Source organism: Neolamprologus brichardi, chromosome 15, assembly GCF_056152115.1.
Source record: "Neolamprologus brichardi isolate AB-2024 chromosome 15, ASM5615211v1, whole genome shotgun sequence".
Classification (NCBI taxonomy): Eukaryota; Metazoa; Chordata; class Actinopteri; order Cichliformes; family Cichlidae; genus Neolamprologus; species Neolamprologus brichardi.
In genome coordinates this window covers 7,607,403-7,634,364 of record NC_142118.1, presented here as the reverse complement: position 1 = coordinate 7,634,364, position 26,962 = coordinate 7,607,403, and the positions used below count along the sequence as shown (strand labels likewise).

The following is a 26,962-nucleotide window of genomic DNA, read 5'->3' as shown; positions in this document are numbered from 1 at the left end:
TTGAGCCTAACAATGTCAATAAATAGCCCATGACTTTGTATTTGTCAGAATTCTGACCTTTTTTTCTCAGAATTCAGAAAAAGAAGAAAAAAAAGACGTGCCCACTTTTTTTTTCCCAGTGGCCCTAATCCTCTTCCGTAGTTATGCTTGAAAAGTTGTGTGCAACTTTTCAAGCATAACTCTTTGGGTTAAATGATCTATGGTTTGTTTGGGGTTTTTTGTTGGTTTGTTTTGTTTTTTTTAACAAACCTTGGTTCATCTATTGAGTTTGCCGATCAAGTATTGCACTTTTATTTTGAAGTAGTGGCGCTCTGCTGTGACGTCACTTCCATAACAGAGCTGTGCAGCGTCTATAGTCTCCCTCCTGAAATTCTGGGATTTCAACTCCGCTGCATCCTACAAACGTTGTGCCGCAAAGAAGTGCGTAGTTTTACCAAGTGAGAACCACGGCCGTGTGAATGTTGTGCACACTTTGGGTAAGCTTCATCCTGTTTGCGGGCTCCTTTTTGACGTCGCTTTGCCGTTGAAGTAGCTGTTTGTAACGACTTCACATCGCCATGTTTAGGTGGAAAGTAGTAAATGCAAACCCTCGATTAGGTTTTTCTTCCGCTGGACCACTTTTGGCACTGCTGCCGTGTTAAATACATGGATGGCATCCTTTTAGTAATAGTAATTGGACTGTGTTTTTTCCCCAGAGAGCTCAGCGAATTATTGTGAAGCACTTCAGTGTTCAGAAGCATTTGGTGCAGTCAAAATAATCGCCATCTGCTGGTCAAAATGCTTTGTTTGGAAAGGACTGTCCAAAAGGTTTCACTTTTATTCAGTAAAGCTGTTTTAACTAATTATTGTTGAATTTGCTCATTTTTTAAAGAGTCTGTATCTTTTCGTTTAAGTGCCGTGGTAGACAAAAAATACCCCCAGTTTGTCCTTTTGTCAAAGGAACACCTGGTTTGTTTTTTTAACAGGGCTGCATGTGTTTATCGTTCTTTAAGGAAGAGCTGAAGTATCAATACATTTATTATTTTTCAAATAAGCTTTTCATTTTTCATGCAGGGCTACAGTGTATCCACACGGTCTCTTTGCTACTTGGATGACAGCAAAGTGACCAGAGCAGGTACCAGACATGCTGGATATGCTGATGTTGGGCAGAGTAAGTAGCCAGCTTAAAATCATCCTCTTTTTCTCTGAATTTGTTCATACAGTACAAACAAATTTAGAAGTGCCTTAGACTGCGATAGCAGTAAACGCATATCTTCAATCTTGAAGCTTTCTTTTCGTCAACACAAAAACAGGACAAATAGAAGTTTTTGATATATCCTGCAAAATAGTGCAGAAGTATAATACAGCCCCTTGAAATAAATTATAAATAAAAATATGTCTAGTAGGGACCAAATGAAATTTTTTTTGTGCACAGCTTCCACTTGGAAACTGCACCTTTAGACAATGTGTTTTGTTGTGTAGAGAAATGGGGAGGCTGCAGAATGAAGCATGCAAGCCTTTTGATTTTTAAGGATTCTGACTCAGTAACATGCACATTAGTATAGCACAATTGGCTGGTGTGCATATTTCATAGTTTTGCTGCACCTAGCTCAAGGTAAAAAAAATTACAGTAGCTTGTCAAGAAATGAAACATGCACCAGAGATGAAAAGCTCTCAAACTAACAAGGCTGTGAACACTTGGACTGATTCTTATGTTGCAGATTTCTACTTGAGGAATTAAAGCACTTAATATAACCTCATTCACACCCAACCATTTAAGCACTTTTTTTCTACACCTAAGTGCTTTTTATCTAACATTCACACTAGGGATGTGCACAACTAGTCGAGTAGCTGACTAATTGTTGCTGTTGTCACTAGTCGGTGCCAAATTTACTAGTCGTTTAATCGAATTGTTAAAATTTTAATTGATGCTCAGTGCTGGTAAATTATCGTGTCCTAAATGTTATGCAGCCATCTGCCACCAGATGGCACATCGTTGTTGAGAAACACCATAAATATGATAATCTAGGCATCATCTGTTTGTTAAAACTATTAGAATGAAATCGCGGATACAAGCATCAGAAATTAGCTTTGTCTGATGGGCGCTCCCGTAGTCATAGGGTGAGGAGTTGAGTCATTTGAGAGGGGTTCACACGTCAATTGCCTACTCCACATCGAAAAGAGACAGCTAAAGCTCCTGGGTGCACCTCCTGGTTGCTGCTGGGCACATCCTACCAGGAGGATTGTTTCTTGGTTTTGGACTAGTCAGTTAATTTAACTTTTTTCTTCATTTAATTAACTAAGAAATGAGTTGCCTACATCCTAATGTAGGTTGGGTGGTTCGAATCCACTGAACGGGTACCCTGAGGTACTCCTGAGCAAGGTACCATCCCTACACACTGCTCCCCGGTGCGCCTGCTTAGTGGCTGCCCACTGCTTCACTGAGTGAATGGGTCAAATGCAGAGAGAGTAATTTCCCCGCGGGGATCAATAAAGTATCCATTATTATTATTATTAATTCACACACACTCTCATACCCTGATGAATGGATCAGACAGCAACTTGAGGTTTAGTATCTTGCCCAAGACTACTTAGGCAATTAGACTGGAGATTGGAGCAGGCAGAGATTGAACCATCAAGGTTATGATTGGTCTACAGCCACCACAATGTACAATGAAGTCATGTAAATATTCAAAAAGTCTGCATTTCTTATTTAATGGGTTTGTTATGCCTAAAGAGTACACGCAATGTCATTTCTGAGTGCAAAAAACTCCACTGCATTGCTTATTTGATGTTATCAAATACCAAAGAGTTATAGAATTTAAAAAAAAAAAAAAACTCAAGGTACTGCTTGAACTTAATAAATAAAACTTAATGAAAAGCTCTAAAAATTGTGGATTGCATCATAACAACTTTGCTTATTTGTAATTTTTTTATTTATTTATTTTTTTTGGGGGGGGGGGGTTGCAAAAGCAAAATGAAACTCTTCATGCTAAAAAGCAGTAATAATGATATTAAAATATAATTACATTACTTCATGATATTACAAAAATTGGGGGCTCCTTTCGGGAATTATTTTGTGACGGTAACTGGGGTTGGGCAATGTGGCTAAAAGCCATTATTGCTGAATTTCTAGGTAATAATTCAAGATCAGAATCCTCAGTTTGCCCACCAAATTAGTTTAAGGTATGTGATCATGTTATGAATGGTTGTGGCCCTGAACTTAGTCCCTATTAACAAATAGGACAACGCTTCAGACAACAATTAGTTACAAGTGTCTGTCCCACTTTGGCCGTCCCAGGATGGCCTCTTACTGTTATCATAACCAGTAGTCCAAAAGTCCAATCTGCACTGGTATAAATTGGATAATATAATTAAAATGTAAAATTTCACAAATAAATAATATAGCACAAATAAATATTCTTAGCTAAAGGTCAAGTTTCAAAACAGCAACCCTATGTCCAGTATGAGAACAGATAATATGCTCAAAGATGAAGGTAAAAGATGGAAAATAAAAATATCTAGGGAAGCTGGCAACGTAAGCATGTTTGTTTCACATGTGGACCAGTGCCAAAGTTAATGGAGCTCTGATTCAGTAAGACTATTGTTAAAATACTATCAATATGTGCGTTTTTGTTTTTGTCCTGCACACTGTTATACACTGTGGCTTGCAGTGTACTAGCTGTAGTCTTACAGTATGTCTGTGCCCTGGTATCAAAACCCAAAAGCTTATAAAATTATAATAAAGTGGGTAGAATAAAGTGCACTATTATTTTTCTCAGCTGTTATAGTGTGAAAATTTGGTACATTTAGACTGAGTTAATGAGTTATGGTTCATATATAATGTATACTATTTTTGTTTCCACACAGGAATAGGGGGCACAAAGATACGAAAATGGAACTGAAGATGGAGGACACCAACCCAAATAGACTGAATGATAGCAAAAGGATGGATGCCAACACTGTCTGGCAATGGCGGATTATGCACGTAAAAAAATACTCAAAAAGCCCCGAACCATTCCATTACAGCAATAAAATTGGATTAGATTTTAATGTTGGATCCACGGCACAGAAACTGGATTTACAATTACTGACAAACGGGGTCATGCTTGAAATCTGTGACTTTGCTAAAATGGTTACAAAGGGTAAAAGCCACTTTATCATGAACATTCTGGAGAACAATTTTGATCTTGGTTTGGAAAATGAGCAACAACGGATTCATTTTAGAGCTCAGATTTCACACAAGCTCAAGGACCTGATGAGGAGGCCTCCTAAAGAAAAACTTGACATTGCTGCTCTTTTTGGTTCTTCTTTTGTGCCAGTGTGTGCCAGAAGCATCAAAAAAGAACCGAATGTGGGAGCAGATTGCCATTATTTCAGTTTCCAGGTGAAGAAAGAAGATAATGGCAGACATACAAGCAAAATTCCTTGCTCACAAACATCTGAAAAAAAGATTGACCGACTACATGCTGATGTCAGCGATGATGAAGAGGAAATTGAGTGCTTAGGGGCGCAGTTAAAAGAAGAAATCAGAGGAGATGTTCTCCCATTTTCATACCCTTACTGTGAAGAAATTGGTTTGCGCTTTGAAAGTGGTGCAAAACAAAGCCTTGATCCAGGTTTATTGACAAATGGCATGATGGTAGAACTGGTAGACTTTACTAGAGTACTGATTGCATCCTACAGCTCTATTATTCTCAGTGTCCTGAAGCATAATTTTGAACTTGACCTTCAAAATCAACAGGACAAAAAGCAAGTTTTGTTCAGTGTGTCCCAACTGTTGAAAAGGAGAAAAAAACTTAAGAGCACTGGTACTAAAATAAGTCCCCATTTTAAGAATGAGCCATTTTCCTTTGAGACAAATCCCTTTAAAAGAGCTCCCACACAGCTGACTATGGAAGAACTTTTATACGAGAGCTTGAAGAAAAGAAGAAAATATAATTCAAAAGCAAATATGCAAAATGAATGTGACATGGAAGAAGAGACAATGGAAACAGAAAGTAACATGTGGAAGCTGCGTGCTAACCGTGTGAAACAAATCCTGTTGGTACTAGACAAAGAGTACTGTACATTCTTCAGGCCCAATAAAGCAAATTTGGAATTCAATATTGGGTTTGGGCCCAAGAAAAACTTGAGTGGTGACTATCTGACCAATTCTGTTCTGTATAAAGTTGCTCGATTTGCCTTGGCAATGAATTCATCCCAGCAGGAATTCATCATGGAGATTCTTGAGAAGAACTTTGACTTAGGCCTGAAGAACAAGTCTTATAAACCTACCTTTGCATGTGAACTCATGAGTAGAGTAAGACAGCTTCAGAAATGCGAGGTTCCGGTCAAATTCTCTAAAGAAGTTTTTGAACTTCCTCGTCCTGTTCCGTCATTCAGAATGACATCTCAGAGAATGGACATTGTTGCCCCAGACCTCAGCAGCAGATCGAATGTGAAGGAATCTGATATCGCTCCTTCAAATTCTCCTGACTCACAAGCTGAAACGAAACTAAGTCCAAATGATGTAACTACAACTGAGTTACCAGTCCATCTACATGAAACTGAACCCAAGCCACATACTGAAACCAAACCTGAAATAAAGTCAGAGAAAAATCTCCATCCTTATCACTTCTGCAAGGAGATTGGTCTGAAACTTCATGTCAGCTGCAGTCAACAAAAACACAAACTTGACATCAGCAAACTGACCAAAGGAGCAATGATGGAAGTAACAAACTTTGCTGAAAAGTTGTGTGGAACATTTGAGCAGATTTGTCTGGACGTTCTCAGACACAACTTTGAGCTTGATTTGCAAAGTGTCGATTCTGAACTTGCAAGAAATATCCTTGCACACATTCCGGCTGCAAATGAGGAAAGAAATCTTGTGACCCGTGTAACCCATGGGAAATCGAAGCACCCGAAAAGAGATTACCCAATTCTCCCGACACTGAATTGCCAGAATAACCCAAATACAGAAGCATGTAGAGCTGATTCTACTGAGGAAAATGTACACAAAGATGTAAGCAGTACCACTGACACTGAACAACAAGATGACCTCAACTCAGCGCTGTGGAAATTGAGACGTATTCAAATTCAGCACATCCTCTCAGTACCTCATGGGGAACACTGCCCACTTTATTCTTACTCTAGATGTAAGAAATTGGGCATCGACTTTAATGTAGGATCTGGAATAAAACTAAATCTTGACCCAAAGTTACTTACCAATGGCATCATGGTTGAAGTTAACACGTTTGCCGAAGCAATGTTGTCATCTACAAAAGATTTCATCACAGCGGTCCTGGAGTACAACTTTGATTTAAATTTGAACAGCGAGGCAAGTCGCAATGCCTTTGGAAAGAAGCTTATGCGAAACTCTGGAGCAATGAAGACAAAGAAACTAGCTGCATCTCAGAAGAAAATACTTTTTCAACTGCCTGACTCAAAATCTGTAGATGAATATACTCCATATTGCCCCAAATGTTATCAAGACAGAATTAAGCGTCATCAAGATAAATCGCAGTCCGGTCGCGTCCCTGAGCAGCCCCAAACTGGGTCAGATGTTTGTGCTGATGCAAAGGCAGAAAGTACTCAAAATGATCGAACCTCTATTTCTGCAGCAACAAGAAAGACTATAATGAGCTGTTACCCCTCATGCAGGAAAATGGGTTTAAGACTCCGTGTGAGTAAAGCACACCGTAAATGTAAACTTGAAACACGTGCTTTGACCTGGGGTGTTGTGTGTGAGGTTTATTCTTTTGCCAGGAAACTGAGTGGAACAAAGCATAAACTTGTCAATGATATTCTTGAGCACAACTTCAACTTGGACAAACAGACTCTAGACCTCAATCCTTCAATGTTGTTCTGTAGAGTACAGCCACGAGAAGGAGAGCATGCCTGGTTCAATGATGTTTTTGTTATTCAGGCACCTCGCAAATGTCCTGTTATTGGGGTTAAAAGGGAAGGACAATCCACCACGCAGACAAATGAATGGAAGGAAACGATCAGAAAAAGACAGCTGGACATGCAGGCAAAGAAGAAAAGGGCCATGGTGTCAAGTGATTATGCCAATGATACTGTAGGAAGGATTGGATTTGATGAAATGGGTTTGAGTCTAGACGAAACAGTAGGAGTGGACTATTGCTACATGTGTCCTATAGAAGCAGACACACTCACAGATTCAGAAAACAGCGGGAATGAGGATGACCTAGAAAACCCAACATCATCTTGCATCTCTGCTCCTTTCCATACCACCACTGATAGTTCCTTCAGTTCAGCAATCGTAGACACAGATATGGACCTGCCATCTCCAAGTCAGCCAGATGAAAGTGGGCTGCTAGAATATGAAGAGGAGGAAGAGATTCCAACAGATGTACCAAATGAATTTGACATGAAAGAAGAGGAAAAGGAAATGGAGAGTAACATGTGGAAGCTGCGTACTCACCGTGTGAAACAAATCCTCCTAGTCCTAGACAAAGAGTACTGTCCATTCTTCAGGCCCAAGAAAGTTAACCTAGAATTCAATATTGGGTTTAGACCCAAGAAAAACTTGAGTGCTGACTGTCTGACCAATTCTGTTCTGTATAAAGTTGCTCGGTTTGCCTTGGCAATGAGTTCATCCCAGCAGGAATTCATCATGGAGATTCTTGAGAAGAACTTTGCGTTAGACCTAGAGAGCAATAGCCACAGATACACCATTGCATGTGAACTGATGAATAAAATAAGACAGCTTCAGGAATGTGAAGATCCAGTCAAATTCTCAAAAGAGGTATTTAAACTCCCCGATTCCATGTTTTCAATAGGCACAAGATACCAGAGCATGGACAGCAGCATATCAAGATTGGATGAGTCTGATGTTGAACCCTCACATCCCCCTGATTCAGATGGTGAAACTAAACCAGACCCACATGTGTCAACTATACCAGGTTTACCAACTGGTCCACCGAAAACAATATCCGAGGAAAGTGTGAACCTGTATCCCTTCTCCAAGGAGATTGGTCTGAAGTTGCATGTAAGCTGCAGTCAACAGAAAAACAAACTTGATGTCAACAAACTGACCAAAGGAGCAATGATGGAAGTGACAAACTTTGCTGAAAAGTTGTGTGGGACATTTGAGCAGATTTGTCTGGACGTTTTCAGACACAACTTTGAGCTTGATTTGCAAAACGTCAATTCTGAACTTACTAGACATATTCTTGCACAAATTACTGTTGCAAATGATCATAGAAATGTGGCAACCTGGGTAGCCCAAGCAAAGCAAAAGAACACACGAAGAGATTATCCAATAGTCATGAAACTGAATTGCAGATACAAGCCAGATGCAGAAATATGTAGTGCTGCATCTACTCGAACAGTCAAGCACCAAAATGTAAGCAATTCCACTGACAAGCAACAAAATGACCTAAATTCAGTTCTATGGAGATTGCGGATCAATCAAATTCAACGCATCCTCTCAGTGCCTCATGGAGAACATTGCCCACTGTATTCTTACTCCAGGTGTAAGAAATTGGATATGGATTTTAATGTCGGATTTGGAGTAAAGCAAAATCTGGACCCAAAGTTATTGACCAATGGCGTCATGGTTGAAGTTAACACATTTGCCGAAGCAATGCTGTCATCCACAAAAGATTTCATCATGGAGATCCTGGAGTATAATTTTGATCTAAATTTGAACAGTGAGCTATCTCACATTGCCTTCGCAGAGCAGCTCATGCAAACCATTACAACACTGAAGTCAAAAAAATTCAGCCTGCCTCAAAAGAAAAAGCTTTTTAAACTCCCTCTGTCAGTTTTCTTCGAGGAATATACTCCAGATTGCCCCAAATGTCATCAAGATAAAAATGGCAAGCTTGTCCAGGATGAATCTCACTCTGGTAATGTGCTTCGCCATCCTCTTGCCGTGACCAGCGTCATCTCTACTAACGCAAGCAGCACGGTAAAAAAGCCTCCAGATGATCAAACCTCTTCTTCTGCATCAGTAGAAGCAATATTGAACACTTACCCTCTCTGCAAGAAAATAGGTTTAAGCCTATGTGTGGACAAAGCTCACCCAAAACTTAAACTCGACACCTGTGTTTTGACGTGGGAGGTCATGTGCGAGGTGTATTCTTTTGCCAGGAAACTGTGCGGGACAAAGCACAAGCTTGTCAATGATGTTCTTGAGCACAACTTCAGCTTGGACAAGCAGAGTCTAGACATGAATCCTTCAGTGCAGTTCTACAGAGTGAATCCACATGATGGAGAGCCCGCCTGGTTCAGCGAAGTTTTTATTATTCAGCCACCTCGCACATTTCAAGTCATTGAGAGTACAGAGGAAGAGCTTCCCACTGTGCAGAGAAATGAATGGAAGGAAACGGTTCGAAAAAGACAACTGGAAATGCAAGCAAAGAAGGAAAAAGCCATGCTGTTAAGTAATACTCTGAGTGCTGTGACGTTAACAAAGAATAAGCAGAAAAATCTCTATCCTATTTGCAAGAAAATAGGTCTGGACCTTGATGTTCCATCAAAATCAGCGGGCAAAAAAAAGCTGAACTTGAAGTTACTGACATCATCGGTGCTGTTGGAAATACAGAAATTTGCAGCAACGAAAAGGAACCAGTATTTCCCAGCTATTTTGTTTGACATCCTAGACTATAACTTTGAGATTAGCTCACAGCATCACAGGCGCTGGGAATTTTCAATCGCTGCTGCAACCAAATTCCATTCGATGATCAGACAGTATCGAAATACTGGAATAGAAAAGATCTTCAAGTTACCATTTCTGTCTGGACCCAAACTCCCACAGAGCTTAACACAAAATCTGCAAAATAATAAAAGTGCTCATAGAGTGGATGGAAACCAATGTGTGCAGCCAGCAACATTACATGCAATCCAAATGCAGCCAGTGACAATAATGCAGATGAATGTCAACCCCATGAACATCCCTACGATTACCTCTATTTTTACACCTTTGATTACCTCTGTAATCAACCCTATGGTTACCCCTGTGATTAACCCAACAATTACCCCAATTTTTGCACCTCCAGTTACCGTCATTAATACCCCTACAATTGCCCCCATGAACACCTCTACACTTACCCCCATGAATACCCCTACGATTACCTCCATCAGTACCACCACAACTGTAGGTTGTGACGGTTTTCTTCCAGGAAACCTCCAAATTAAAGAGGAGGAAGATGATCCACGTTATGGTAATATGCCATCACTGGATGTTGAAACAAACTATCACCAAGGTAATGATGATGTAAGAACTGACTTAAACACTGAGGCTGCCAAGAATTTAGTCCCAGGTCATCCTGCAGGCTCCCTTGGGCATACCACGTGTCCAACCTCTGAAAGCAATAATGGAAGCAAGTCATCACAGCCCTCTGATGGATGTGTGCAAACTGCATCTCTAAGTAGTGAGACTGTCATAAAAACTGAGTCAGACACTGAGGGATACATGGATTACTACATGGTAACTGTAGGTCAGGACACGGAGATAAAAGAGGAGCAGGAACATATGCCAGCTGGAAGTGCAGAAAGTGAAGTGGATGTTAAACAGGAATGTGAGTGTTAATGGAAAAAAATGTCTTTTGTATAGAACATTAAGTTTGAATAATGTTGCCTTAATTCCTGTGAAAAGCTTTTTGTTGTTGATGGAGAAGGAGAGTTCAATCCTTTTTTTTTTTTTTTTTTTTTAAAGCGATCTCAATCTATACAAATATAGTAGAGCTATGGGTTAAAAGCCTGAAAAGATGGCTCATATTGACCAAAAGCTTTCAGGGCAAATGTCTGCAGCATGGAACCACATGTGTTATTTCCTTTCTGTAGCAGCCTTTTAGTACTCTAATTTATAACAAAGAATTTGGATGTTGAACTTCATAGATGTTGTTTCCTTTTATTCCCTTTTCTTTTTTCTTTTTATCCATTGAGGTATCCTGGACTGTTTGTAAAATGTTTATCATTCTCTTGCTTTTTGTTTTATATATTTTACTCTTTTTTTTACATATGTATGTATTTTACTTTATAAACGAGCACACATAGAAATACGTCATTAATGTGTAAATATGTATATACAAAAAATTTTCAGATAATTTTCCAGACTGGCAACAATAATGTAAATTACTAAAAATCCTGCAACACAAATAAATGTATGTATTCATATTTGAGGTAATATACACATTGATAGCACACTGTATGTACATTTTGTATAAAGGTTTGAAAGCTCGAACCTGTCATATCGTCATGGTGTGTTTTATTTATATATGTGTGTAAATATTACAGTGGCGAGCAAATTTTTTAGCTCGCTAACCAATGTAAGGTGTTTGTTATTAATACTTGTATTCCCAACCAAAACAATAGTCTTGGTGTTTAAATGTTATGCTTGATCAGTTTCTTACTGAAGTCCAGTGTGCCTAATTAACAACAATATTTACAATAACAACAAGGTGTAACAATAATATTTACTTTTAAACAAGTTTTTGTCAGGTTTCCTGAATATTTGGGTTTTCTTGTGTATGTGTCTAACCCATTTGCTAAGTATTGCATATTTAATTGTAGCTGAAATTTTCATATTAGAAGCTTAAAGATTAGACTTGGTGTATGATTTTGATGTAATGCCAAAATTGGGCTGTTGGTGGTGCTCAATACTAACATAATTTACTCCTTTTGTGGACCTTATATACTCTACAAACCATATAACCATTAAAAGAAAAGTGACTAAAAGACTTTCTACATGGCTTTAGGGGTTTTAAAAAGCAATTCTATCCCCAGTTCACTAAAATAAAAAATTCAAAAAGACAAATCACTAAATTTTCTGTTGGGGTGCCACTCTGTTATGTTTTGTATAAGTTGTTTGTAGATTTTGATTATTACTAATATAAGTGGCTGAAAATCCAACATACAGGTGACAAATGAAAGAAAAAAGTGATCTGTGAGCAAGACAAATGTCTACTGCAAGACAAAATCAGTGTGAAGGACTGGTATAGATAACAACTTTCAGGTTTATGTGCAACCTTGTGACCTATTACAGATTAATGTGAGAAGTGGAGCTGCACAAAAATTCTAATGTAATCTTTGGATAATGGTTTAGTAGAGGGTGGGGGGCTGGAGTATTTAGACATTTTACTTAAGTAAAGGTAATAAAGTATATAAGAATATAAAGCAAGAGCAGAAAACTGCATAACATAGGCATACTTAAATTTGAATATTTACGTACTTTGTTACGAAAAGCTAGTTATAAAAACATAATTTGTTCCCATTTCTTTTGTTGGATGCACAAAAAATGCCAAAGGTAAATACGTTTCACAGGGATAAAATAGTATCTTTGCTCCAACAAGGTGGTTCCCAAAGAACTATTACTTAAAACTTGGCATATTTCACCATGGTGTGCATGGTGTCCTTAAAACATTTGAAGAAACTGGACAATTGGAGGACAAAAGAAGAATGATTTTTAATCTCAATGAGAGTTTTACCTGGATAACTAAAGGACTAATAGAAAACAAGAAGTGGCAGACCTTAAAAAAAAGACTATGTACAGCTGATGAATCATATCTGAAAGTTATGTACTTAAGGTCAAACACAGCTCCTGAAAAATTATGTGATTATGAATGCAGAAAGGTACAGTCAGATTTTGATCTACCATGTTATGCAATCTGGAATGCATCTCATTGGTAACGGTTTAATTTGTCCGCTTGAAAATGATCCCAAACACACTCCCAATGCAATAAAAGCATATGTGATTAGAAAAACACACAATGGAACACTATCAATCATGGATTGGCCTCCCCAGAGCTTGGAGGTGGACAATACTGAAGCAATGTGGGGTCATATTGATGGAGAATGGAAGAAAAGAAAGCCAAAATCCAAAGAGAGAGCTATGAATGTTCTTCAATAAGCCTGGATAATTATTATTAAAGAAATGACAAGAAAGCTTGCCTGAGAGAGGGCTGAAGAATATAGAATATGTCAACAGAAGGTGGTCATTAAGGTGGTTTTTGCCTCTCTTTTTATATGTGTCTATGCACGTTTTCATAAATCTCTCTACTTCTTTCACATTCTCCCAGAAAAATATACTTAAAACTTTTTCAGAGCACTGTACATCTGAAGGAGTTGAACAGTACTTCGTTCCCTTTTGAGTTTTATTTTTGAAAGACAAAGCCGGAAGTCTTCCGCGCACTTCCGCGTAGCTTGACTCTTGGAACTGAAGACGCCCATTTCCAGTCCACACCCGCCCGGCTGCTGGATCGATCCTCCCCTCTTCAGTAGCTGGATCGTCAGCCTGGATGCCGATCAGCACCGCTATTCTACCGCAACAGGTAAAAGAATAGAAATCATTACCACGCTTATACCGAACAAAATGCATGACTTGCTGGATACTGTCGCTGAAGATTTTCTTCCCCTCTACCTGTTCTTTCAAGGTAAGTGGGATGTCCTGCTTTATTAAACCCAGCATTTAAAAAGGCGAGGCAGTGCAGCGTATTAACAACGAGGTTTGTCTACCTGCAGTACAGCCCATCGTTAATGTTTCATCCTTAAAATATGTGGAGCTCTCAAACCTGTCTCTGAGCCACTAGTGCTAGTCTATTGTCTGCGTTATGGATGAAGAGCACCCCATATGGCTGAAAACTGGTTCTTCAGATCTTTTCACTGTTTACTCATTCATTTTGCTTGTTTGAATAAGGCAGAGAAGAGGAAAAGGAAAACTAACCTGGATTTAAAGAGAAATTCATTTTTTAAAGCAGTCAAAATAGATTTAGGCTTTAAATTACTAGTCTTTTTTTCAGGATAATATAATTATCTATGTATATTATTAGATATATACTGTCTAATAATATATATACTATATGCAACAACAACAAGCAGGGAATGGCATATTGTTTTTATGATAAAAGGTTATTCCTGTGTTCCCTCAGGTACTACTTAAAGGAAATGACATGCTTCCCCGTGACTATTAAACATGCTGAAAATCACTGCTGTGTTTAACCTGAGGGAGAAAATCTATGTGATATTTCTCAAAGTCACTTTAACGGTCTGCTGGGTGTCTGTGCTCACCTTCTTAGGCCCAGCAATTTCCCTAAAAGGTGACTTACATTTGGCGCTTCCTCCGTTAAAAGATGGAAAAATATAACACGAGGAGGGCCTCCGGTTCGAAGCCCGTCAAATGCGTTTGTTATCTTAATTTTTCCTGATATAAAAAGTGTCATCAGCTGTTTAATAGTTGAGCAAAGGTGTGAATTTCCATTCTTATATATGAGATGACTGGGGCAGCTTTGGATGTTTATGCACGTACGTGTTGAATCACTGCAGCAAAGACTAATTATAGAGATTGCTTTGTGTGTGCCTGTGTTTATGTGTGTGTTCTGCTGCCCTCGGTGAAAACAGAACGAGGAGACTTTCTTTGCTGAAGTGGCAAAGTCCATGTGACTGCAATTTCTGTGACATCTGTGAAGGGACTGTTGCTTATCCACCTGCCGAGACTCAAAGCGTTGCGTAATATCCACACGTTCACATAAGTGTACAGTACACCAGCGTGTTCACTGGTGTGGTGAAAGAGGAACCTGATGTGCTTCAGAGTCCATTCTCATATAGCAGTTACAGTGGCATGGATGCTGTGTTGAGGTTAATTTGGCATTATTATTATTGTGTCTTAAGTATGTGGGGAAGAAGGTGAGGTTGGAGGTGCTGCTGAGTGTGTTTTTCACTGTCGCGGGTGGAGGGAGTGTACAGGAAGTTTTAAAAAAAAGGTGAATAATTTCATTGAGCTGACCCATAAACGTACCAAAAGGATTAGAATGATTCTTCTGTCGGAAGCGTCCCCAATTTTCACCTGCAGCACACTGGGGGGAAGGTGTGTGGCATGTGTGCGCTTGTGTGTGTCTGCTCTCTTGTGAGTAGGAGGAAAATACCAGCACATGCACACAGGACACACGCATGCACACAGGCTTCTTTCTTCCTCAGGCTTCGCAAAGCTTCCTGGGCTGTGTCCGCTTGAACAGGGTCCCCCTCTGTGTGAGGAGGGTGTGTTGGACACACTCCGCGCACACAGGCCGAAACATTGATATTCACGTCAGACCGGTCCAGTGTGGTGCACACAGGTGTCAATCAGCATGCTGGGCAGAGTCAAAGGTTCTTTGATTCATTTTGTTCCTCAGCACTGCTGGCCCTTAAACGATTTATGTCTTATTCCTCATATTAGAAACTTTCAAAATGCTTAATGCAATGTTATTTTTAAACATCAGTGTAACATTAAAGCTAGCGGTACACACTTTCCTTTGACTGCTGGCTTTGCAACATCAACCTGTGTAAGTATGGAAATAGTGTGTGCCATTTGTTCTTCATTTGCTTCTTAAAGACGCTGCAAAGTAATTTGTTCTATGCTCAAATTCTTAATGGTTTATTTTCCGTCATGATTATTTTTGTAGTATTTCGTGTCCAAAAGTTCATTCGGGGATCTGGCATGATTTGAAGTAGCATTGTGAGATGACTGTGTTTCTCTCCGCTACATCTGCCATACCAGCAGGGGCCGAGCTGCAAGGTAAATCAAATCAAAGACGCATAATGACATTTTAAAGTTATTTTCAGACATCCAAGGGACTTCAATCAGTGTACCATTTTGTTGTGAACCTGTGGAGGTACAGTCACTGATGATGTAGAGAGTGTCCTCTTTCCTCTTTTGTTGATTCAGTGCCGTTGTCATCCAGGATATAGCATGTCCTGTTTAAACAGTGGAGTCTCTCTCTAACCTAGCCAACGGGAGATATTGTTATATTTGACACCAGGTACACCTCAGGGTACAGGGTTGTGTGTAAGGGTGGATGAGACTCTGCTAAAGGCCTATACATGTTTGCACATGGAAGTGTTAGGTACACGCAAATAGCATAGAGCCATGTGAAAAAGAAAGTTTGCACAGGACTCTGTGCAGTCCTGGGAAAATCTAAGTACATCCTTTAAGAGCATTTAAGAGGGTAAGAAGCATCTAGGTGGTGCTAATCCAATGCACTTGATTAACTGCTGATCATCAAGTGTGAGCACCTCTGAGGCAGACGTTTTGGCAGTTCAGTTGTTTGTTAACACAGTGACACATCATCTCAGACCATACAGGTACGTTTGTGAGAGTACAGTTAGAAAAAGACTGTAGAAGTATGGATTTTTTGGAGGCGTTGCCTGGAGAAAGTCTCTAAAAGGAATATGGCAGTATTGCTAAGACTAGACAAGACTTCTGGAACAATGTTCCTTGGACAGACAAGACCAAAGTGGAGATGTTTGGCCATAATGCACAGCACCATGTTTGGAGAAAACCAAACACAGCATATCAGCACAAGCCTCTCATACCAATGGCCGAGCATGGTGGTGCAGGGGTGATGATTTGGGCTTATTTTGTAGCCACAGGTCCCGGGTACCTTGCAGTCACTGAGTTAACCATGAACTCCTCTGTATACCAAAGTATTCTAGAGTCAAATGGGAGTCCATCTGTCTGACAGCTGAATTTTGACTAATGTAGCAGGACAGTAATCCCAAGCACAGCAGCAAATCTACAGCAGAGCGGCTGAAAAGAAAAGATTCAAGGTGTTGCGATGGCCCAGTCGTGGCCCAGTCCAGAACTCAACCTGGTTCAAATGCTGTAGTGGGACATTGAAGGTGCTGTGAATAAACAAATGATTTAGGGGAGTCTATGTTAGCTGTCATAGGGAGAGAGGCAGGGGACACCCTGCATAGGTCACCATTCTGTCACAGGGCTTAAATATGGGGAAAGACAACCATTCACACCTGTGGCCAATTTAGATTCACTAATTACTATAGAGATGGACCGATCCGATATTACGTATCGGTATCGGTCCGATACTGACCTAAATTACTGGATCGGATATCAGAGAGAAATAAAAAATGTAATCCGATCCATTAAATATCAAAAAAGCACCTCAAAAAACTTGCGACATGGCGTAACTCGGCTCATAACCGTAGCACGTCGGAGCAGTGTGGTCACGTGATAGAGCGGCTGTGTGTATTTGTAGCCTGCTAGCAAACATTTTATCTCCGAGGAAGTTATCTCAGAGAGAAGTAAAGCAAGTGTGTAAGTTCATCTCTGAATGTTTGTAAAGCATTCCCGCGTTAAGCTTAACAACCGATATATAGAGCAACTGCCTCTTCTCTCTCCTCCCTCTGCTACTTCAATCGTGAAACTGATCAATGATCAGCTGATCGGCTTTTCTGTCGCGAGTCCGTCTCTCTTCTTTGTTTTTGGCCCACTTTGCACCAGAAAGAGGAAACCAGCGGCTGAACAACAGCAGCACTATTAAGCTTGATAAGCTGTTGTTAGAATTTATTTAATATTACTTTCCAGACCAGGATCTTTTTCTACGCAGCTGACGGCTGGTAACTGTGCAGGGGCGGATCTAGCAAAGTTTAGCCAGGGGGGCCGATAGGGCATGAACAGGGAAAAGGGGCACAAAGACATACTTTTCTTTCTTATTCTCATTTAAAATATCTAGCTTTTAATTATTTAATAATTATCTGAATCTTACACCCAAAGTTTTAATCTGATGTAAAATGTATAGAAGTCCATTACTGTAGATAATAACTGTTAAGTCTAATATACCCTAGTAAGCTGTAGTACTTTTTCCTTTGGGAAAGTACCATCTGTGAATTCTGCAATTCTGTTGAAGAAAGATGTTGAATCTATTTAATTATTCTTGAAAAATAATTTATTTCTGTGAATGTTTTTCACCCTGCATCAAATTAAAGTTGATTACATTGATTAAGCATCATGAGGAAGAGGGTGGTTCCCTATTTTCTTTTGCTGGGAGTTTGCAACCCTATTAGTTAGGTTGCTTAATATTTCTGCTAAGTACTCTTTAAAATACCAGAATAGGAAGGATGGTGCAGGTTTAACTTTATTAGATTGATCAGTGTTGCTGATCTATGAAATAGTTTGGGTGCAGTGTGGGTTTTTTTTTTTTTTTTTTAAACATACAGGTATAACAGAATAGCTTTAGTGTTGTTGTTGTTTTTTAACTTGAGTATGAACTTATTCAAAAAGCAGCAAGATATTAAAAAAACATTTTTGTTGATTAAAAAACACACTATATCGGATTCATATCGGTATCGGCAGATATCCAAATTTATGATATCGGTATCGGTATCGGACACAAAAAAGTGGTATCGTGCCATCTCTACTAATTACTCTAACCCTGTGTATGGGACTGGGGAGGATACCAGAGTACCTGGATAGAATAAACTCCACACAGAAAGGCAGCAACCAGACTGCATATACATATGAAAATAACAGTGCTAAGCACCAGATCACTATGGCGTCCCTAATCATGAGGGGTTCTTAGTTTTTCTTAGAAGATTGCATAGAATACTTTGAAGACATTACTTTTTCCACAGGTGTACATGTACTCACACACAGAGACACATACACATAGATGAGGAAACTGCCAACTTTCTGTGTATATATGTGTTAAGAGAATATTTCATTACTTATAGGACCTCATCTCAGGTGAGTCACTGATGAGGTTTTAGTACATGGTGATGAGTTAGCCACACAGTTTCAACAGATGGCAACAACAAGGAAAAGTGAGATCATTTCAAGTGAAGTGGGAGACTGAGCACTGTAAATCTGTACTGGGTGTAAAGACAGGTCCATGTATTTGCTTTCTTTTCTTTTCTTTTTTTTCCAAAGAACATAATTTGCATCATCATTTTGATGCTTGAATCCACACACCAGCAAAGATGAGTCATAGACAGGGAACAGAGGCTCCAGAAAGTCACTGAACTGAGAAGAGGCATGCAAGTACAGCACAATGTGTTTCTTCAAGCTTAATCGCAAAGTGTTGCTGTAAAGGCGAGTTGCATTTTCTATGTACAGCCAGTTTGTGCCAGAATATAATATCTAGACTATATCTCGGGGGTTTTTTGGTTGGTTTTTTTTTGTTATATAAAACTTCCCACACAACCCATGCGTTGTCATGTTCAGGCTTGTGGAACAAGCTGCAGTCAGGTCCATATGTTTTTGGACAATGACACATATTCTTTGTTGTAATTTTGCATCTGTATACCACCACACTGGATTTTAAGTCAAACAATCAACATTTGATTAAAGTGCAGACTTTTGTCTTTAATGGATTTAGCAAAAGCACGGTCCCCCACTTTTAGAGACTCAAAAGAAATTGGTCAAACTAAAATAATTTTAAATATGGGGATTGCTGGAGAATATTTAGCAGTTAATAACTGTCTGAAGTCTAAAACCCTGAAGTCTAAAGTGTGTGGTCCTTTAAGATACTTTATCAGGCCTTTACTGGAGCCACCAGTTGCTGCTTGTTTGTCGGCCTCTGTATTCAGCTTCAACTTCAGTAACTAAAGAGTATGCCGTGTTGAGTTGACTGACCATTGAAGAATATCCTTTTTCTTTGGTGTGAGAAACACTTGGGTTGTTTATGGAGTTTATGCCTCCCTGAGTGTTCTTGCATTGGTACTGTAAGTTGTTGTGAAGCTGTTGAGAACCATGGAAATAATTCTGTGGTATTTCAGGCATTTCGGTGTTGCTGAGATAACCAGTGCATTCATTCTATTTAAGAATGTACCAGATTGTTGATTCTTGCTATCTGTCTCTGGTTTTCCAGCCTAATGATAGCCTCCCTCACTTGCACTGATGTCTCTCTGGACCTCATATTCATACTTTTACTGAATGGTTACCAAATACAAGTTCAGCAATTGGAATCAACTCCAGATCTACCTATCGATTTATCCAATTACTGTTAAGGCTCAGAGAAATGTGTCTAAAAATGGCTGTAATTCTTAAATAGCTAATGCAATACGCTTTAATTAAAGCTGAAATTACATATTGTTTGTTTGATGTAAAATACACATTCAGTCTCCTATTGATATGGTCCTTTATTTTGCACAATGTAATGTACATAGATGGCAGTAATGTGCCTAATACATGTATACTCACATATTTTTATACAAAGAACTACAGTAATGTTTATAGCTTTAATAATATTTCGACACAATCTTGCATGCTTCATATTTATGTTTCTCATAGTTCCATAGCTCTCTTGTTCACTATGGGATTTCGATTCTGTGTTAGTCCTGTACATATTGCAAAACTGACGATAACATTGACTCTGACTTTTAGTTATAGATCTAACTCAGTGGTTCTTAACCTTGTTGGAGGTACTGAACCCCACCAGTTTCATATGCACATTCACTGAACCCCTCTTTAGTGAAAAATAAAATGTGATTTTTTTCAAATTCAAGACATAGAAATGTTTTTTACTGGTGCACAAAATGAGCCGTGCATGTCACGGTGGAGGCTCTGCCGAACCCCTGAGACCGATTCACCAAACCCCTAGGGTTCGATCGAACCCAGGTTAAGGACCACTGATCTAACTGTAAGACATTTTTTGCATTGCATCCAGATATTTAATTAAATGCCCTTGTAGAAAACTTACAAGCATACAAAAAAATGACAAAAAATTACTTCTGCATTGATACATGAATATGAATTCTTTTGTTAATTCGATATTTCTGCTTTTGATAGAACTGACAAATATTGGTGTGTATATGTTATCTGAAATGCGCTGATGCAAAGACCATTCTATTGCAGAGTGTAATGCAGGAAAAGATGATCGTACTCTGACTGTACTGTTTAACATGCTGTAAGGAGCTAGTTTGTGAAATCCATTGCTGAAGATTAGCCCCATTATTTTACTCCCTAAAATCTATATCATCACTCATCCCCAGAAGCCAGTTTGTGTCAGCCTCCATTCACTATAAAACAATTGTTTTCCTGTAACTGCTTCCTGTGTTTCTATTTTAGTTGGTATTTTTTTCATAAAATTGGGAATTTAGTTCATAAATTGTTTGCTAGTGCGCGTGAATTATTTGTTGCCTATGTTGTATATGCGCGAGTTTGCACGGAGCCGCTGGCGCAGACACTCGAAATATACCGAAGCATAAGCCTCAGTGGGCTGTTCATTGCTCTTAAGTAATTGGCAGTGCCGGCATGTACAGACAGTGATTTATACTACAAGATAGCCACAGTCTCCCCTCCAGGAATTCACACAAAAACAGAGAAGCAAATGATGGAGCAACAGTGTAATAAGAACGGAAGGGGAGTAGGAGTGGAAAGAAACTATGTGGGAATCATAAGAGATACGTTTCAATGAATGATGAATAAGAAATAGAGGAGTTGAAATAAAAAAAGACAGTGAGGGGTGAAGTGAGGAAAAAGTTGTGATGGAAGGACTTAGTGAAAGCAAAAAAGGAGATTGCTTAGACCTGACAAGAATCACAAGTGATGAGGAGAAACACTGCCTGTTAGCTATAGACACGCAAAGAGAAATGAGAGGAAATAAGGAGGAAATGGATGGAGTGAAGTGGAGCGGCTAACAGAATCTTAACAACAAGATTGAAAGAGTTGCTACCTATAGGTGTGGTATATATGCAAAATAAGCTTGAATGTCGTGATAATATGGGGCTTTTAATTATTGTTTTCTAACACAGACCTGGCTTTGAAGTATAGTATAAAAACCTTCAATATGGTGGGGTTGGGGCTGTCAGACTGTTATTCCAGAAGCTTGATGTTAGTCTGCTTTATCTATCCCAAAACCAGATTTGATTTGTGTTTGGGTTCCTGTTGGACCACCCAGTCGTGTCCAAGTTTCAACTATCCAGCTGTTGATTTCAAGTGAAGTTGAAGAATCTGGACGTAGTCCTCCTTCTTCATTATTTCATCAAATTTGTGCATTGTAGCAGTGGCAGCAAAATAGCCCCGTGATGCTAACACCACCATGCTTAGCAGCTGGTTTCATAGGCTTGAAAGTAGGCTGTGCGATATGACCAAAATCTCATATCCCGATATAACACATTTATCGTCCCGACAACGATATATATCACAAAAATTCTACATTGTCTGTAAATTCTGTGAATCTCGGGCAACTCGACTTGTGTGAAGTGTTTTCAGTTGGGTACCCTGTACCTGGAGTCGAGTGATTTACAGATCCATGAAACTATACATTTTTAGACATACGGTAAATTGAAACGGCCGCAATTTTTTTTTGGCCTATTCTAAGGTTTATTTTTTAGCACCTGACGGCTCTTTTTAGCTTCTCATCCGTAAACACTGTGCATACTATTTCACGTGATTCAGTTTATTTTGAAAAATCTCAACAGGATCTTCAACTTTATTGTGAAAGGTTTACGTGGAAAATAAACAAGCAGACGGCGGAGTCACGCGATGGGTTTTACCGTCGCATAAAAACAGTCGCTTGTTTGTTCGTAGTGTGGTTATATATTAAATTATATACAATATTATATATATTGTTATATCAAACAGCCCTACTTGAAAGCCTAACTTTTAGTCCTCCAAACATGCCTTACACAAACAGTGCTTATGAGTGGATCAAACCACTTGCACATAAAGCTAGTTTTCCATGTTACCTGCATGGGCTTATCTGCTCCTGGGACTATGCCAAAGATCCCAACAATTAATCTCATCAGATGGGCCAGGCTCCCTGTTGGCATACCACTTTAGATGCTGACTGCACCCAAAACAGTGATAAATTCTTATTGTTTTCAAGCTGTACTTGCTTTATTAGGGTCATATATCTATATTTGTCTCAGTAAAACACAAACATTTGTCTAAGAGCATCCATACGCCTTATTAAGGTCCAGAAATGTGTATTTTTACATACTATACAAACGAGATACATAGAAAGCAAAATGTCACAGACAAAATAAACAAGCTGATACATCAAGATTTCGAAAACACAGCCACCATCTGTAATCTCAGAGCAGACAGCAATAAAAGCAGCCATTCTCCCAGACCACTATCATTTCTTCCCCCTGTTCTATTCTTCAGCTGTCTGTCCTCTTCTTGTGTACTGCTCCGTGCTGGCATTGTCTGTAGGCCTTCTCTGTTATTTGGTCCCCATCCTTTTCGTTTTCCCCTCCTCTGCCTCTTCCCCTCCTCTGTCATCCCTCACCATGTTGGCCACTTACTCTGCCTTCCTTGCTTTGTTAACAAGGAGCTGATTTTTTCCCCTTTTTTTTTTTTGCTCCTGCATGGATGATTATCATTTCTGCCGTCTTCCCCATTCACACTTGCATTGCTTGCATTCCTCACTTATACCCCCCTTGCTTCGTGACACACACATAACACACTCACATCTCTCTCTCTCTCTCTCTCTCTCGCTCTTTCTCTGCAGATGTCTGAGGGCTCGCCAGCTGAGTAGAGGACTTCCCTCTCTGCCCGTGCTTTCCACCTGCAACCATGAATGGTAAGAACACTTTGGTTTTTTTGTCTTTATCGGACATGTGTTTGAGCTCAGAACATCTCTGTCTATGCTGGGCAGATCTGTGGTTCTGCTGAGACAATAATGAGGGCTGGAATTTACTTTAAAGGGTAGAAAAAGGTCTGAGACCAATAAGCGGCTGTTTGTGTTATGCCTCATTTCTAAACTTTAATCTCTCCCTCTGGCCGCCCTCCTGCCAAGACCGAACATTCGAGTGCATCTGCTTTGTGCTTTAGTCAGCTTGAACTCCTTTTTTTTTTTTTGCTACAAGTGACTGCTTGTTTTGACTGTAACGTGTGAGGTGTGAAATCATGTTAATGGGATATTGATCTGCAAACAGAGACAAGGCTCAGGCTTTAAGTAAAACCATCTAAATCCTACTTTTTGAGGGGGAAGTTATTGAGCTGTAGCTTGTACAAACCCCTGCTGGAAAGAGGGTCGGTCTAAAGTAATATGGCAGGGATTGTCTTTCATTAATTTTAAGGGTGTTTATATGCACTGTAGTTGCACGTCAAATCAAAACAGGCATTTCAGCAGCAGCCTGTTTAGCGCTCCAGACTAACTCTGCTGTCTTGCTTTGATTCTGACTTTGACTTTTGTATCTTTATAAACCCCATCAGTTTCAAAGAAGCGATTTCCGTGGACTAAGATGCATGCACAGTTGGAGTAGCGATCCAGAAACTTGACCAGATACAAAGGGACTGGGACTTCATTCTCTGTGGAGAACACTTGGTTCACTATACAGTACTATGCAAAAGCCTAGAGCTGCCAGTCCTTTCTTTATATTTTGCTAGGAAAGTGGAAAATAGTTGCAGTGATTTATTGAAACGTGCAAACCTACATGGAAATTCAGTGTTTAAGGTAAAAACAAAAGTTAATAAGCTTGAAAGTCAATATTTGTTATGGCACCACTGTACCCTCCGCATTGGTTGCTTCGTGTACCGCCGCAGTATCATGACACAGTCGCTTCTATTTATGCTCGCCATTAAGGCGCACGAAGCCGCTGCAGTGTTCTCCTGAACAAAAAATATCTCAAATCAGGAAATGAAAGAGTCTCAAAGATCGCAATAACCATGATAGTTTTTTAAAAAAAATATATATAATGTAATTGTAAAATGATTCTTTCAAAATAAGTGTGACTGAATTAAAAGATAGTAAAATAGTTTCATAATCTCTGTTTGATTTCTCATCCCAAGATGTCAGCAGCAGCAGATCCTGTATATCCTGTATATTCATTAGCATGGTGAATGGTACTCATGGCCATTGATCAGTGATCAGTGGTCCTGACAATTTGCATATTAATGATTAAGAAACTGACATCCCAGCAAATGTACTTTTTGTAAGGTTGGGAAAACCTGCAGTCAGCTGAGACTGAAGAAGTCACTTGGATGAGTGACAAACTGATTCTCCCTTTGAAAACACTACTTCACGTGAACAAAATAAACTTTTTGATGATTGAGCATCAGGACTGCCACAAATACTGTGGTGCGCTCCACATGATGTGACGTCAAATTCAGCACATGACACTCGCTGCAGATGCAGCCCCAAACCATGATGGAGTGTTTTACAGATGGCTGTAAACTAGGACTGCAGCTATCATTTATTTTAGTAATAAATTAATCTATTGATTATTCCATTGATTAGTCGAGTAATCGGATAAGAAATACTTTTGTCTTATTATTGAGCGATAGTAAATATTCAAAACAGGAAAAAATACAGGTCTTTTAAAATATCCTGATTATTGTTTTCATTTTAGAAATTTGAGTGTTTTTTGTTTCATCTGTCAACCCCCCCACCCTTTGTGCCATATGAAAATTTCTTTTTTAAGAAAACATTTTCTTAAATGCAAAAATGTATAAATACTCTCAAGTAAAGTCAAATAAAATAAATGTGCAATCAAAACTAAGTCATAAAAAGTTCATCTTTACTTTAACTTCTTGGAAAGCTTTGAGTTTTTGTACGTGTGTTTCTGCATGTCTTCAAGTGAATGAGCAACTTTGTGTTTGTAAGCCTTTAAAGGAGAATGTTGTGGCTATAGTGAGGAGAAGCGAACATATCAGTGTTCTGAAATTGGCCCTGTGCTTTGATGCAATGTTTTTGTGCTGCTGAAAACACGACATTATGATGATGTAGACCTTAATTAATATTAACAATAATTCAGTGTCCACCCTAAAATCCCTCAGGTCAGTGGCTCAGAGTTTTACTGGCCCATGGACATTTTTATTGGCCTGCGAAAAAAGCTTTAATTTTTATATTTTTAAATATTAACACAATTTAATTGAGAGAGTATTTTATAGAAATTCACTTTCAGTCTAAAAATGTTATAAACCCTTGAAATAAATATGGTCTAGTGCACACCAATGCCCCCCTTTAGACTCACCCCTGTTCGAGTCCATGTAAAAAAGGACGGCTGCTGTCAGACTTCAGCAAGCTTTATAATTTAATTTGGTGGCACACCAAGTTAAAAGTTCATCTGCATATTTTAATACAGCTTCTGGAGGATTACTGCAGATTTTTCACTGTGGATGACAGCGTGACAGCGGATGGAGCAGCTACAGAGTTGGCTGTTTTTTTTTTTTTCTCTAGTCAGAGTTTGTTGATGGGTGCTCACTTTTTCCCAGTAACGTTTTTAAAGGTCATCTTCCACTGTTCCTTAAACAAAATGTTGAAGCAGAGAATTTGTGTCAAAAAATTTTTGTAATCAAATTATTCAAAATACTCAATGAATCGTTGCAGCCGTAATGTAAACAATCCATGTTCTGCCTTTCTTGATTCCCTCAGAACCATCACTCCAGAGTCCAGTTCATGTATATTTTGGCACACCTCAGCCTTATACCCACTCCTCTCTGTTATCCTTCCTTAAGAATGACGTCTTGACAGCCACCCTTCTTCAGTGAACTGTAGATGGATCAGCTGAAGGGGTTGATGTATCTGTCAGGTCCTGTGTCAGGTCTTTGCTGGTTTGTTTCCTATTTCTTAAGGACGTGAGTTTTAGATGCTGTTCATCTAGTTAGTTGTAGGTTGGCTATTATGTGTAGACACAACACTAGTTCATCTCTTGAGTTAGGGGCCATTTTTTGTGATTCAGTGATTCATATATCAGTGTTAGGTGGCAAACAACAAAAAAAAAAAACCCAAGTAAAAACAAAACATTCCTGTGAAAGTGGTCCGGTACAAGGACTGGATTGAAGAAGAGAAAAAGCAGTGGAATGAAAGAAAACTTTAAAAGTTAAATTAAAAATGACAGGAAAGTCTATCTAGCTGCTTTCTGTGTGTCTGTCTTTGTTATTGTTCCGAGTTGAAGGTGATTCAGCGTTTTTGCCCTTTCTGTGAACCACAGTTCTCAGTAGTGTTTGTGTGTGTGTGTGTGTTTGTGTGTTTTGTCTTCATCCTTTGATCGCAGAACGTAGTTACTGTTCCTCAAAGCCCTCTGTGGAAAACCCCTAAGAGGGAATGTGTGTGTCTGCGTGTGCGTCTTATCTACACACCTAATTTTTCAGTCTAACAGAGCACCAAAACGCACAACTACCCTCTCTCTGCGCTTTAATCCCATCCAGCTGAATGGCACGGAGGGGAGAATCAAGAAACATGTAATCGGTATATGATGAGCTCCTCCGAGGGAACATATTATATGGGAAGCAGAGCTATTTGCGCTATTACACTCTCATTAACACAGTGAGCCTGCAATGAGGCATTTCCACAGTCGTTAGTCAGTGAATTTT

At 39.2% G+C, this 26,962-nt stretch overlaps 2 protein-coding genes across 6 annotated transcripts in view; both read left to right on the top strand.

Annotated features, from left to right (window-relative positions):
* Window positions 1–341: 341 nt before the first annotated feature.
* Window positions 342–11,177, top strand: LOC102783808 (uncharacterized). The gene is made up of 3 exons (XM_006797204.3): window positions 342–476; window positions 1,054–1,150; window positions 3,850–11,177. Exon 3 carries the CDS (start codon window positions 3,875–3,877, stop codon window positions 10,517–10,519), a length of 6,645 nt encoding a protein of 2,214 aa, XP_006797267.2. The 5' UTR covers window positions 342–476; window positions 1,054–1,150; window positions 3,850–3,874; the 3' UTR covers window positions 10,520–11,177.
* Window positions 11,178–13,170: 1,993 nt separating this feature from the next.
* itsn2a (intersectin 2a) overlaps window positions 13,171–26,962 on the top strand; it is a 46,708-nt gene continuing 32,916 nt past the window's right edge. For 3 of the 5 annotated variants that reach the window (XM_087851882.1, XM_087851881.1, XM_087851879.1), the window contains exons 1-2: window positions 13,171–13,259; window positions 23,154–23,225. In XM_087851882.1, the coding sequence (XP_087708008.1) occupies window positions 23,219–23,225 (7 nt within the window). In that variant the 5' untranslated portion in view covers window positions 13,171–13,259; window positions 23,154–23,218. Of the gene's footprint in view, window positions 13,362–23,153; window positions 23,226–26,962 lie in introns of all 5 variants that reach the window. The other 2 variants (XM_087851883.1, XM_087851880.1) reach the window with 2 other exon arrangements.